Source organism: Mirounga leonina, unplaced genomic scaffold, assembly GCF_011800145.1.
Source record: "Mirounga leonina isolate KUSES-001 unplaced genomic scaffold, KU_Mleo_1.0 Mir_94, whole genome shotgun sequence".
NCBI lineage: Eukaryota > Metazoa > Chordata > Mammalia > Carnivora > Phocidae > Mirounga > Mirounga leonina.
In genome coordinates, this window is record NW_023270855.1 from 48,065,171 (window position 1) to 48,077,366 (window position 12,196).

The 12,196-nt window shown below is 50.1% G+C and overlaps 1 protein-coding gene across 5 annotated transcripts in view; it reads left to right on the forward strand.

The window, feature by feature from the left end:
* BRD4 (bromodomain containing 4) overlaps positions 1–12,196 on the forward strand; it is a 92,149-nt gene that overhangs the window by 48,637 nt on the left and 31,316 nt on the right. For 3 of the 5 annotated variants that reach the window (XM_034997779.1, XM_034997778.1, XM_034997780.1), the window contains exons 2-3: positions 6,903–7,221; positions 11,143–11,280. In XM_034997779.1, coding sequence (XP_034853670.1) covers positions 6,937–7,221; positions 11,143–11,280 — 423 coding nt within the window. In that variant the 5' untranslated portion in view covers positions 6,903–6,936. Of the gene's footprint in view, positions 1–6,902; positions 7,222–8,923; positions 8,989–11,142; positions 11,281–11,908; positions 11,996–12,196 lie in introns of those variants that run through there. The other 2 variants (XM_034997782.1, XM_034997781.1) reach the window with 2 other exon arrangements.

Below are 12,196 nucleotides of genomic sequence, written 5' to 3' on the forward strand. Positions count from 1 at the left end.
TCTGTCTTTTGCATCTGTAAACTACACTGGTGTAAGTGTAGTTGAAAATGAACCATCAGGCAGGAATGGAATTCTTCTATTTTATCTACGTATTTTGAATGACCCTGGAATCTGTCCCTCATGCCCCATCCAAGCACAACCCCGCCTTTGCTCCTCCCACTATATTCTCTACTCTGAGTCAAGGACACATGAAGGACAAAAGGTCATGTGAGTATGGTCACATGACCCCCTGTGCTTTTGCCCCCCCCCCCCCCCCCCAAGCTCCTCAAATGCTTTGGTATCTCCCCTGCCTCCAGACCTGTGTCTGTGTTACTGCATTGGTCCTGCCTTCTTTTACAAGCCTGGTCCCTTTCTATCGCTCTCTGCCTCACCCACCACAGGAGCGCACACCCTCCCTGTCCTTGGCCAGAGCAGCCCAGCCCTTTTCCTTACAGTACTTGCCCAAGTATTGCTTAATCACTGGAAGAATGTCATGTTGACCGCGAAGTCCTGGGCCTGGCATGTAGTTGACACGGGATGCATTGGCTGAGCAAGTGAGAGTCTGGCAGTCACCATGTTTTTTCTTTGTGAGAGTGCGAGCTACTTTCCTTTTCCAAAGCTTCAAGATTGATCTACTATTAATAGAATCCCCAGGGTGATGTTCCTATGTGGTCAGGGTAAGGCATCTTCTGTACCTGAATCTTTCACTGAGCACTTGCTTTGTATTTTTTTTTTTTTTAAGATTTTATTTATTTATTTGACAGAGAGAGAGGCAGCGAGAGAGGGAACACAAGCAAGGAGAGTGTGAGAGGGAGAAGCAGGCTTCCTGCGGATCAGGGAGCCCGATGCGGGGCTCGATCCCAGGACCCTGGGATCATGACTTGAGCTGAAGGCAGACGCTTAACGACTGAGCCACCCAGGCGCCCCGCACTTGCTTTGTATTAGGAGGACAAGAATGACATAAAGATGGCCCTGCCCTTGGGCTTGCGTGTGCTCGCGCATGTGGGGCCAACCGGCAGAGCCACTGTAGACGATCAGGGAAGCACCAGGTGCAGCAAATGAAAGGCCTGAAGGTCACAGGAAGGGGGCCCACTGTGGCCGCTGTGTTGAGAGTGTTGATGCTATGGTCTGGGGGCAGTGCAGTGCAGTGCAGCGTGGGGATGACCGCTGTGAGAAGAATTTAAGGTGGCAACCTAGCTGGATCTGTGTGTCAGAGAAGTCACCCTATCTCTCACATAGAGCTGCTTGCCAGTGCCTCTCTTTCTTGGCCCACAACAGATTAGAGAGTCTGGTTGGTTTCCCTCGTGTTCTTTGCTGCCATGCAGGTGAGTGTCTTCTGGAAGTTTCATAAGGATTTTACTTGCCTGCAGTTCTTTGAGGGCTGAGCTGCAAGGTGCAGGTTGTCTGGGCATGGCCTCTCAAGGTGTTGTTACTCTTGAGGAGCTTGAGTGAGTGCAGAACAGGACATCCCGGGCACCTCATGGTGATACCTCACATCGGGGCCATGGATGTCACCTGTCATTGGTTGTCCTCACAGCCTCCTCAAAGAAACTTTCAGGTGCTTGTGTCTCCCAGGTCCATCTGATCTGTTAAACTGTATCATGCCTTCCATTTGCACTCTAGCAGTTTCTTTCCTTATGAAATTGACCTCGATCGATAAAAGTGTGTGGGTCTTACGTGCTTAGTTTTTCATGTTACTTGAGATGGGCCTGCCTGTCCTGACCATTTGCACTGGACCCTTCTGGGGTTGCATGTTCATCTCCTAACTGGGGACTTCCTTGGTTCCAAGTCCAACTGAAACGTCCCAGGAGTTGTGTTAGACTCTGGGCCACTGTGGCTGTTTAGGCCTGATCTTTCTACTTCCTGGTTAAGTTATTTTTCTGTGCCTCAGTTTCTTCATCTTTAAAATGGGGTAAGACCAGAAGCAATTCCAGAGTTGTTTTGAGGATTTATTTATTTATTTATTTATTTATTAAGATTTTATTTTATTTGACAGAGAGAGACACAGCGAGAGAGGGAACACAAGCAGGGGGGAGTGAGAGAGGGAGAAGCAGGCTTCCCGCCCAGCAGGGAGCCCGATGTGGGGCTCGATCCCAGGACCCTGGGATTATGACCTGAGCCGAAGGCAGACGCTTAATGACTGAGCCACTCAGATGCCCGTTTTGAGGATTTAAATGTTACTGTGTATCAAATGTGAGAGGGCTGTGGGTGTTTTGGTTTTTGTGGTGAAGGTAGTGGGGTTTTCTTGTTTGTTTTAAAGATTTTATTTATTTATTTGACAAAGAGAGACACAGTGATAGAGGGAACACAAGCAGGGGGAGCGGGAGAGGGAGAAGCAGGCTTCCTGCCGAGCAGGGAGCCCAATGCGGGGCTCAATCCCAGGATCCTGAGATCATGACCTGAGCCGAAGGCAGACGCTTAACGACTGAGCCACCGAGGCGCCCCTGAAAGATGAGGCAAAGTTTAGGGTCAGGCTTTCTGTAGAAAAAGCTTTGTTCATCTGGTGAATGAAAAATGCAGCTTTCTTGGCTCAAGGGCCCATCTGGGCCTGGCTTGAAGGTGAAGAAAAGTGGTTATGTCCAGAGCCTTCTATCCCTTAGCCTCACTGAGAGCCCATTTGGAAAGAAAAAAAAGACTAGCCCAGCCCAGAAGTTCCAGAAGTCTGTTACCTTGACTTCATCTTGCCTCCGGGACACATTGCTTGGAGATTTCCAGAATGTCATTGCTTAATGGAAAACGTATGGGACTGCTTCCTCCCAGTGGATGCACTTGGCCCCCTGGCATTCTGTGTCCTTGTGGCTGACAGGGCTCCTCCGCTGCCCTGGGTCCAGGATGGGACTGCCCCTGTCCCTTGGCCTGCTGCAGCTTACCTGGCATGTGCTTGGCTGTGTAATTCTCAAGTTGCTTTCTAGGAGAAATCGAGTAGTGGAAACCAAATTGCACATCATTCTTTATCCTCACTTAATGCCACCCTCCCTCCCGGGCTCACTTCAGTGCATCTGGCCTCCCTTCATGATGGGGCCACATTTACACTTGTTCCCTTTTATTCCTTTGGACATTTTGGCCCTGCTGCGTGGAGACCCTCTCCTAGCTGACTCCAGGACTCCTTAAAAACCCCACTGACGTATTTCCTTCTATGTGATTCTGCCTCCCTGTTGGTACTTGTAATCCAAGCACTCGGCATGTCCTGTATCTCTCTGTGCCTGGTGCATGGCCACCGTGCCAAAGGATCCTGGCCAGCCGGCACACTGTCCATGTCATTCTTCCCTCTGTCTCCCTCTCCTCCCTCATTGGCCCCACTCCAGTTTTTGTAGTTGCCCAATAAATAATTACTCCCATCCACTTAGCTATGGAGGGTTTTTGAGGGAGTGCTCCAAAGTCTCTACAGTCCTGTGCACAGCCTCCCCCCCCCCCCCCCCCCCCGTTTCCTGCAGACTCTCCTGACCCACTGGCTTCTCCACCTGGAGCCTGTAGGCCGTCTTGGCTGGCTCCCCTCCAGAGGTGTTCGGGTTGTGTTTTTTTTTTTTTTTTTTTTAATCAGTTTACTGCTTTGTTTATAGTGCCTTTATTTTGAAAGGAAACTAAAAAGCCACACATGGGTATCAGTAAAATTAAGTATCATGAGAACAGAACAGCGTTGTTAAATTCTGCGTGGATGATCATACTGTGCATCTCTGTGTACAGCCTTTTACGCTGGCACCAGACAGGGACTTTCCTTGTCAACGCTGGAATGAGTGAAATGAGAACAGGGGAACACACAGCAGGTGATTAAATGCCATCCACCTAAAGCTGCCCTGTGAACCCTCCCACAGCCCCACCTGAGCCCTGGCATGTCGCTCTCAGGTGGCTGTAGACCTTGCTTCTCTGAGATGGAGGTCCCACTCTTTATTGATTAAAGCTCAGAGCTTGGAGAAACCCTGTCTGTCTGTCTTGCTGCTCACCTCAGCAGTGAAGGCACACTTTTTGAAGGCTTCCATGCATGGCTGAATGCAGCTTCTGGGATGCTTCCTCTTCTCCCCATGTCCTACTCAATGATGTGTGATTCAGCCTGGCCCCTTGGTCTCTCTTCCCTCTGTTCTCTCCTCTGAGCAAGCTCTTTCTGATGGTTCTACACCTTATCCCACCCTTTGGGTGCTTCCCCTCCCTGGATCTGTATGTGGCCTCCTTCCTGCTCCCATTGGTGTGCATTTGCCTCTGGGGCCCACCCTGTCCTTTCTTAGCTCCCAGCTGGGCTGCTCCTTGCAACCCTCATGTGCCTCCCTCCCACCGGTAGTGCCTCCATCCCTGCTGTCCTGCCTTGATTGATGCCCCAGGCACTTCCTTCCAGGACCACATGGCCATTAGTTCTGGCCAAACTTGTACCAGAAGTACCCCTGAGGGGAGAGGGGAAGTCTCTTATGTCACCAAAGCCTGGAGCAGGCCTCTCCAGTTACATCTGCCTTTGGAAACTGTTGTAGTGCACGATATTCTCACTGTTCCCATCTTCAAATGAAGTTGATTTGGGGAAATGCCCCTCTGTGGTCCTGAACTCCTGGAGCACTGCTCTTGTCTTGTGAGGTGCTCTGCAGGCTGCTGCCCAGTTCCCCATCTCCAGTCCCCCCTTAGGCTCTGATGCCAAATGACTGGTTTCAGCTCTTGGTGCTCCTTCCCCATCTTCAGCACCATGTGAGAGGTACCAGAAATGGCTTCACACCTGCAAAGCCCCCCTACTCTCCCTTCCTCTAAGTGTTCTTCCTGGGCTGGTGTTCTCCCAGTTGAGCACACCCATCTTAGAGGTTGCCATAGGAGCTTCCCTCCCCTTCTCGAGTCTCAGGAGGACCCTGAGAGGGCACAGACTATAAATACTCACCTGGTGTCTTGGACACAGTTGGGCCTCATTAAATACTTAAGTTTAGCATTGGATGCTAAAGGCCACATCTAGACTCCTCTAAGTTGCACTGCTGTAACATACCCGCCCTCCTGTGCCTTGGATAGGAGCACTAGTGTTTCTCTCCACAGTGTCGTCCCTCCTGTGTGCTAAATGATTAGTGAATTATTCAGTTTTGGGTTTTGAGTGATTGTCATCCCATCTGTGAAAAGGCAGAAGGCACTCATAGATCTCTTACTTGGTCGGTGAAAAAGGATAAAGAACAGTCTTCCCCTTTTAAAGCAAATATGGAACAGTCTGTAAGACTCTGTGATGGCTTTGGGTTGTTCCCACCTGTGTCTCCTCTCTGCAGCAGCTTTCTCCTTGTAGCAGTGTCCTCTCCACGTGGTCACTAGCCAGTTGACAGCTAGGCCTGCAGTCAGCCAGAGTACCCTGGAAGGAATGCTGTCTCCTTGACCAGGTCAGTTTCGTCAGTTCTTGGGCTCACGCTGCAACTAGGACATATGTGTGGGGGTGGTCAGCCTCAAGCCAGGAGTTGCAGCTCTCCACAGCCCCCTTGGACGGACTCAGCACTGAGTTGCATTTATACAGCAAGCTTTCCCCCTGGTGCTTTTCAAATTTGGTAACTTGCCAGAACTGCATTTACAAAAGACTTTGTGGGGACTTTGGTTTAAAATTACACTTGGATTGAATTATAAAGGAATTCTTTAGCAGCCAGAGTGCCTAGCATGTGGTGTGTTCCAGAAAGCTGTGACAGAGCCAGATAACTTGTCCTGTCCTTTTTCATCCCCTCCGCCTACCAGAGTGTGGTTGTAAAATCTGTCCTTTTTTCCTCAGCCCTTGCCTGACTTCCTCAGTGAGAGAGGTTTTTTTTACCCCCACTGAACTCCTAGGTTTATTACTGGAGATGCTCATTAGATGCGGGCAGCTCCTAGATTACAAAGTCTTTCTTATTGTGGGGACTGGGTTTAAAGGTGATCCTTCCTTTTTCTTGCCAGTAGAAAGGTGTCAGAAACATGGTACACAGAAAGAATGCCAAATAGTACACGTTTGAACAGATGTTTCTTCTCATTAATAGTGTGTGGGAACTCTCGGCATTGCAAGTAAGGGGTGGGTTAGTGTGTTTCTGGAGGGCAGTTTGGCAGTAACAACATGTCCCCGGGATCTGTGGTTTTGTTAGAATAACTGGACCAGGTGCACAGAGTTGCTATTGCAAGGATGCTCGTGGCAGGATTTGTGTTGTTGGCATGGCCCAAAGCAGGGGTCATTCAGGTGAGGGGAGTGCGCAGGAGGGGGTGCTTATACAGGCATTGAGCTGGGGGTCTCGCACCCCCTGTGCAGGTCACAAGAGGTGCCCTTTTTATCTCTTAATAAGATTTGAAAACTTTGAAAAGGTTAATAAGGTGGTAGGTTGAGTATGGATTCATTTTTAGGTTATTAGCAATTACTCTGCAGAATTTCTTGAATCAGCAAACATACATTATTTTCAGTTACCACAGGAAGTGTTCTCAGTGAATGTGAGGCTTTACCCTGAGCACTCAGCAGTGGACTACGTGGGCCGCTCTCCCTTCCTGTCCCCAATCACCAAACACAATTACTGACTTGGCTCGATGTTTCATGAGCCACAGGTGCAAAGAATTTTAATGTAAAGTACATATTTGGGGGCTTGCAAATCCTCCTCTCTCCCACACAGGCAGTGTCCCTTAAAAACTCTCAGATGTCATGAAAATCTGGTTTGTTGCCTATTCTGCCCCTTTCTGCGTGGATTCAGTCATGTCCACAGCCCTTGCCTGCTCCTGGTCAGCTCTTCTCTCTGAGCCCTGTGTCCTTCATGCCCCTCGCCGTTGGTGCTTGATCCCTCTTCCCTGTTGTAGGATACATCTTTGAGGAGAGCAGACACTAGGGCCCTTTTAGTCAGTGCATGGGGTGGCTCTCTGGTCAGCTGACCACTTTGCACCAGCGGAGCTCGGCCCTTGGAGCCCACAGCCACGTGTTTCTCTGAGTGGTACCCATCTGCTGCCTGGTTTCTGATGATGGCTTTTCTCTTCCCACGTAGAGTGCCCAGTGAAGAATGTGATGGGATCAGTAGCATGTCTGCGGAGAGCGGCCCTGGGACGAGATTGAGAAATCTGCCAGTAATGGGGGATGGACTAGAAACTACCCAAATGTCTACAACGCAGGCCCAGGCCCAACCCCAGCAAGCCAACGCAGCCAGCACCAACCCCCCGCCCCCAGAGACCTCCAACCCCAACAAGCCCAAGAGGCAGACGAACCAACTGCAATATCTGCTCAAAGTGGTGCTCAAGACACTATGGAAACACCAGTTTGCGTGGCCTTTCCAGCAGCCTGTGGATGCCGTCAAGCTAAACCTCCCTGTGAGTAACTTGGGCAGGGCCCAGGGCTGCAGTCCTCCAGGTCTCTTTCCATGTTGGTACTGATGAGGGTGGGCTCAAGGTCGGGGCCGGAAGGTGGCAGGGGGAGATACCTTTGGGGCCCATCTCTGAAATCCCAATACGCATGAGGCCCTTGAGTGAGTGGTTTTACTTGTCCTGATGGTTGGAAATAGGAAAGGGGAAGAGAACATGCTGACTCAACACAGTAACTGGCTCTTAGATGTTAGGATCCAGGAGATACTGTGTAGAGAGGTTGAAATAGGGGTGAAGGAGTGTTTGCAGCTTTCCTTCTGGTTCCATAGGGGAGCTGAAGTGGGAGCAATCAGTGGTCCAGGCCTCCTACTTCTCAGACATGGTGGGCCAGCCCAGGATAAGTGGACATGGTTGGTCACACTGTGGAGAGGGGACTGGTTTGCTGCAATATCTTCTCTGGTACCGGCATCATCATCATCACCCAGAGCACAGGGCGGGAAAAGGTAGTGGAATACTCCAGGGAGCAAGCACATGCAGGGGGCCTGGTTGGAGAGAGGAGGTGTGGGTGCAGCGGTGCCCTCAGCGACCTGTGTCAGAGCCACAGTGCACTTGCTCTTGTTCTTTTGTACCCCTGCTCTTCTCTTCCCCTAGAGAGTTTTCTTGTTGCCCACATCCCTAGCAGATGGTTCTGGAAACCAGTTTGTATCTCAGGGAAGAAACAGGATAATGCTTTTTTTTCTTTTCTTCAAAACATCAAGGACTGATTGTCTTTAAGTTAACCCCTGCTGGGGGGCCTGGGTGGCTCAGTCAGTTAAGCGGCTGCCCTTGGCTCAGGTCATGATCCCAGGGTCCTGGGATTGAGCCCCACATCAGGCTCCCTGCTCAGTGGGGAGCCTGCTTCTCCCTCTGCCTGCTGCTCCCCCTGCTTGTGCAAACACGCGCTCTCGCTCGCTCTCAAATAAATAAACAAATCTTAAAAAAAAAAAAGTAACCCCTCCTGTTTATTACTAAGTCCCACACATTCCCAGATGAGGCATTAGGTGATTATTGCCATAGACCCAGGCAGGGGTCTGTGAGTGTTAGAACTGCACCAGTGTAGGAACCTCAGCTTCTGCCAGGCATCCAGTTTCGAGAAAGATGGATATAGTAGTGTGACCCTCCTGTCTGGAAAGCCGCTGTGTCTATGGCAGCTGTCCAGTTATCTCTGTCTGCTGAATAGGTGTCATATGCATTTGGGAAGAGCAAGTCAGGAGACACTGCAGGTCTAGATCGTGAATTGGTCAAGAAAGGGGTTGGAGGTAAAAGAGCGTCCTTACCAGATCTGGGCTTCAGAGGCTACTCTTGCTGTTGACCACAAGAAGGAGTAGAGGCAGACAACCTGTCACTGTGGGGGGAGGTTCTTGGGAGAGGTTGCTACAGCATAACCTTGGGCTGGGCTAGTGGGCTGGGATGGGCCAAGCCACGCAGGGTCCACAGGTGAGGGTGACCTTCCCACAGCAGATGCAAAGAATGAGGACAGAAGGAGCTGGAGGGGGGCGGAATCCAGGGGAGCTGAGGCTTTGACAGCACCAGAGGGCAGTGGGAGGCCTACAGAAGAGTCAGGGGAAGCACCAACAGAGAGCAGCACCCCCCCCCCCCCCCGTTCCCATATCAGAGGCTACAGGGAGGTCAGAGATGAGGATTCCGACCTGACCCTCCTGTTGGCCTTTAGGAGGGCATTGGTGACCTTAGGAAGATGTGACGCAGAAGTAGAAACCCGACGGTGTGAATGAGAAGGTGAGGATGCGAAGCCATCATTTCAAGAAATTTGGCTTTGAAGGGAAAGCGCGGCAGGGCCAGAGTGGAGGAGGGGTTGGTTTGTCATAGGAAGACACAGAGGGCTGAGAGGGTGAAGACCGAGGAAAAGGGGGGCACTGGGGGACCTGAGACCCCAAGGAGGCAGCATCCCAGCCAGTGGGACAGACATGGGATGGGTGGTCTGTAAGGCCCAGTGGTTGGGGAGTTGGAGGTCATTCACTGTGGAGTGGAGGCCAGGCTCCCCAGGGATCACAGGGTGAATCCCGGTCTTTCTAACTGTTGGACGTCGCCCTCAGCAGCTCTGACTAAGGAGGAAGAGGCCATTGGAAGGTGCCACTGATCTGGTATCTTTAGGGAGGTGGGAGAGCAAGGGGTTGGCCCAGAGAAGCAGGGCAGGGCCAGTCAGCTGGGAGCCATGTCATTCTTAAAGCCCGGTTTTCCGGGGACCCCTCCCCCTCCTTGGGGAAAGGTTAATACAACCACCAAAAGAAGGGATCCTTCTTTTTCTCTTTTCTGACACCTTCCAGGAATCTTGACCTGCGTTTTGGCCTCTGATCCCTGCTGGACTTTTCACTAGAATGCCAGCCTCTTTTTGTTCAGTAAATGTGTATAGTTGGATTGTTATGCCCCTAAGCCCACTGCCCCCTTGTCAGCATGCTTTGCCCTCGACCACTGTCCTGTTTGCCCTTGAGCCACTTGACAGGACACGGGCAATTCAAGCACTTGATGCCATTGTCGGCCATAGAATAAAATATGTTTCCACTGGGGCCCATATATTTGGCCTTGGTGGTTCTCTCGGGAAAGGCGGTCAGAGCCATAGCATAGTATAGCATAGAAAGTCTGTTGCAGTCTGTCCTCGTGGCCTCCTGGCCAGGGTATCCAGGCATGCATGTGCAGCCCTCGGCCGGTCAGAGACATGATCTCTGCCACTTGTTATGTGTAAGCTTGTTGTTGTTCCTTTCTCGAGGGTGTCAGAGCAACCTAAAACCTCACACCCTGTGCTCACCTTTTCAGTACTGTCCACCATTTCCAGGCAGGACCTTGGCACTTGCTAAAGGATAGGCCTGTCTTTCTGCCATCGGTTCCTACTTGGACTTGGTTCTGATACCCCACTGATGCCCAATTATGGGAGTGTCTGAGATTGTGGACCTTGGAGTGGGCTAGATGACACAGGTCCCCCTGCCTTGGCTCTGTTTGATCCTTCTAACCAGAAACCTGGTGTGTTGCCTGTTCTGCCCCAAGACACCTCCCGTGGTTGTTCTTAAAAATAAACATTTATTTTTATGTTTGTGCGCACGCAAGCTTTCCATTATGACCATGGAAGTTTTAGGATAGGTTTAGATTTACAGAAAAGCTGACAGTAGTAGAGTCTGATTTGAAGGGCTTTAGGACATCTACACCTGCCGTTTGGCTCCTTCTGTTTGGCACTTGTGGAGTAAGATCTGAAGCTTTGAGAAGTGGGGTCTTTGGATTTTTTATTTTAAACTGAGAATTGTACAGGTTGTCCAGATTCCTCATAAACCTGGTTAGTTGTTCAACTATATCCAGGTACTACTAATGGATCCTTAGAAAGACTGTGTGCTAGTAAAAGAAATGGAAGTGCGATGAACTTGGTTCTTCAGTGTGCCCAGAAGCAAGGAGTCCAGTTGTTCCAGGTAGGCTTTAATGCTGGCTCCATAGGATTTTGCATTTTATGGGCCGGTAACATTTCAAATGGTAGAGGAAAAGTAGAACTTGTCATGGGTTATTTTATTAGATAAGTGCTTTTAAGAAGGCTATATGTTTTCCCCATTATTTATTAAAAATTAAAGGATTTTAACATCACCACCACCACTACCACCAACAACAACAAAAAATAGAAAACATAGATCTCCGTAAATACAACCTGTTCCCAGACCAGCAGTTGACAGACTTGCACATTTTCCCTCCAGATTGCCACCCCACATTTAAGAATTATTCCCTGATTCACTTTATCTTGGGGTTCCCCCTTAAGATTGCTTGCTGAGACCATGGAAGAGCTTCAGTCTGTGCTGTGGCTCTCATCTGTGCTCCTGGAGTAAGATCCACAGGCCCACCATGAGTGCTGCGTGGCCGGGGAGGTGACACTGGCCTTTTGCTCTCTTTGCTCTCTAGGATTACTATAAAATCATTAAAACACCTATGGATATGGGAACAATAAAGAAGCGCTTGGAAAACAACTATTATTGGAATGCTCAGGAATGTATCCAGGACTTCAACACTATGTTTACAAATTGTTACATCTACAACAAGGTGAGATGGTGGTGGCAGATGTCCAGCTGCCCTGTAGGGAGGGGAGGGGTGGAGAAGGAGGCTGGCATATCGAGTCTTGGGCAGGGGTGCTTGGGAGCAGGTGGGATTAGTCTAATGGGAGGAGACATTTGGAGGCGGAAATAATGGGACCCGTGGTTTTGCCTGTGACTGGGTGTTTCTTTTTCGGGGAGGAGGGTGCTGGCCTTGTTTGACTTCCAAGCCGTCCTTGTTAGCTTGAAGCATGTGCTTCCGGTGCCCTTGGGACTTTGGTTCTTGAGCATGTCTAGAGAAGGTGTGAGGAGGACAGTGACGACTCATTAAAAAGTCCATTTGGGTGATGTAAATGGTCAGGAAGGAGCCTACTAAAATGTAGTTGTGCAAAGGTTTGCTCAAACAGAAACCTCAATGTAAGAGAGGGTGTGATGGGGCCCACTGCATCTGGAACTGTGGACATGACCATTGACAACTTGTGGCCACAGAATTGAATGTCCCCTGAAGTTACATGTAGACCTGAAGGTCACTTCTTAACCCCATTAGCCAAACCTTTCGGCTCGGCTGTGCCATGAAGCCAGATCATTTGTTTACAGTTCAGACCACAGATGTGATTAAAACCAACCCTTTCATATAGAACGGCTCTGGAGGGAGACCCTATACAGAACTCAGCTTTTGGCCTCTGCTGGTGTAGTGGGTAAAATTGCCCAGAAGAGATGGGTAGGTGAGTTTCTTGAAGTTTACTGTGTTTTTTTAAAAAGTCTTAGCTCCCACCGCTAGGTTTAAGTGACATGTGCACAGATGAGGTTCTCGGGTTAGAGCTGAGTGGGAACAGCATGTCGTAGATGAGGCAACAGAGTGGGGACCCATAATGCAGTTCAAGATAGGCATTGCCCCGAGCCCCGAAGAGCTGCCTTGAGGGTAC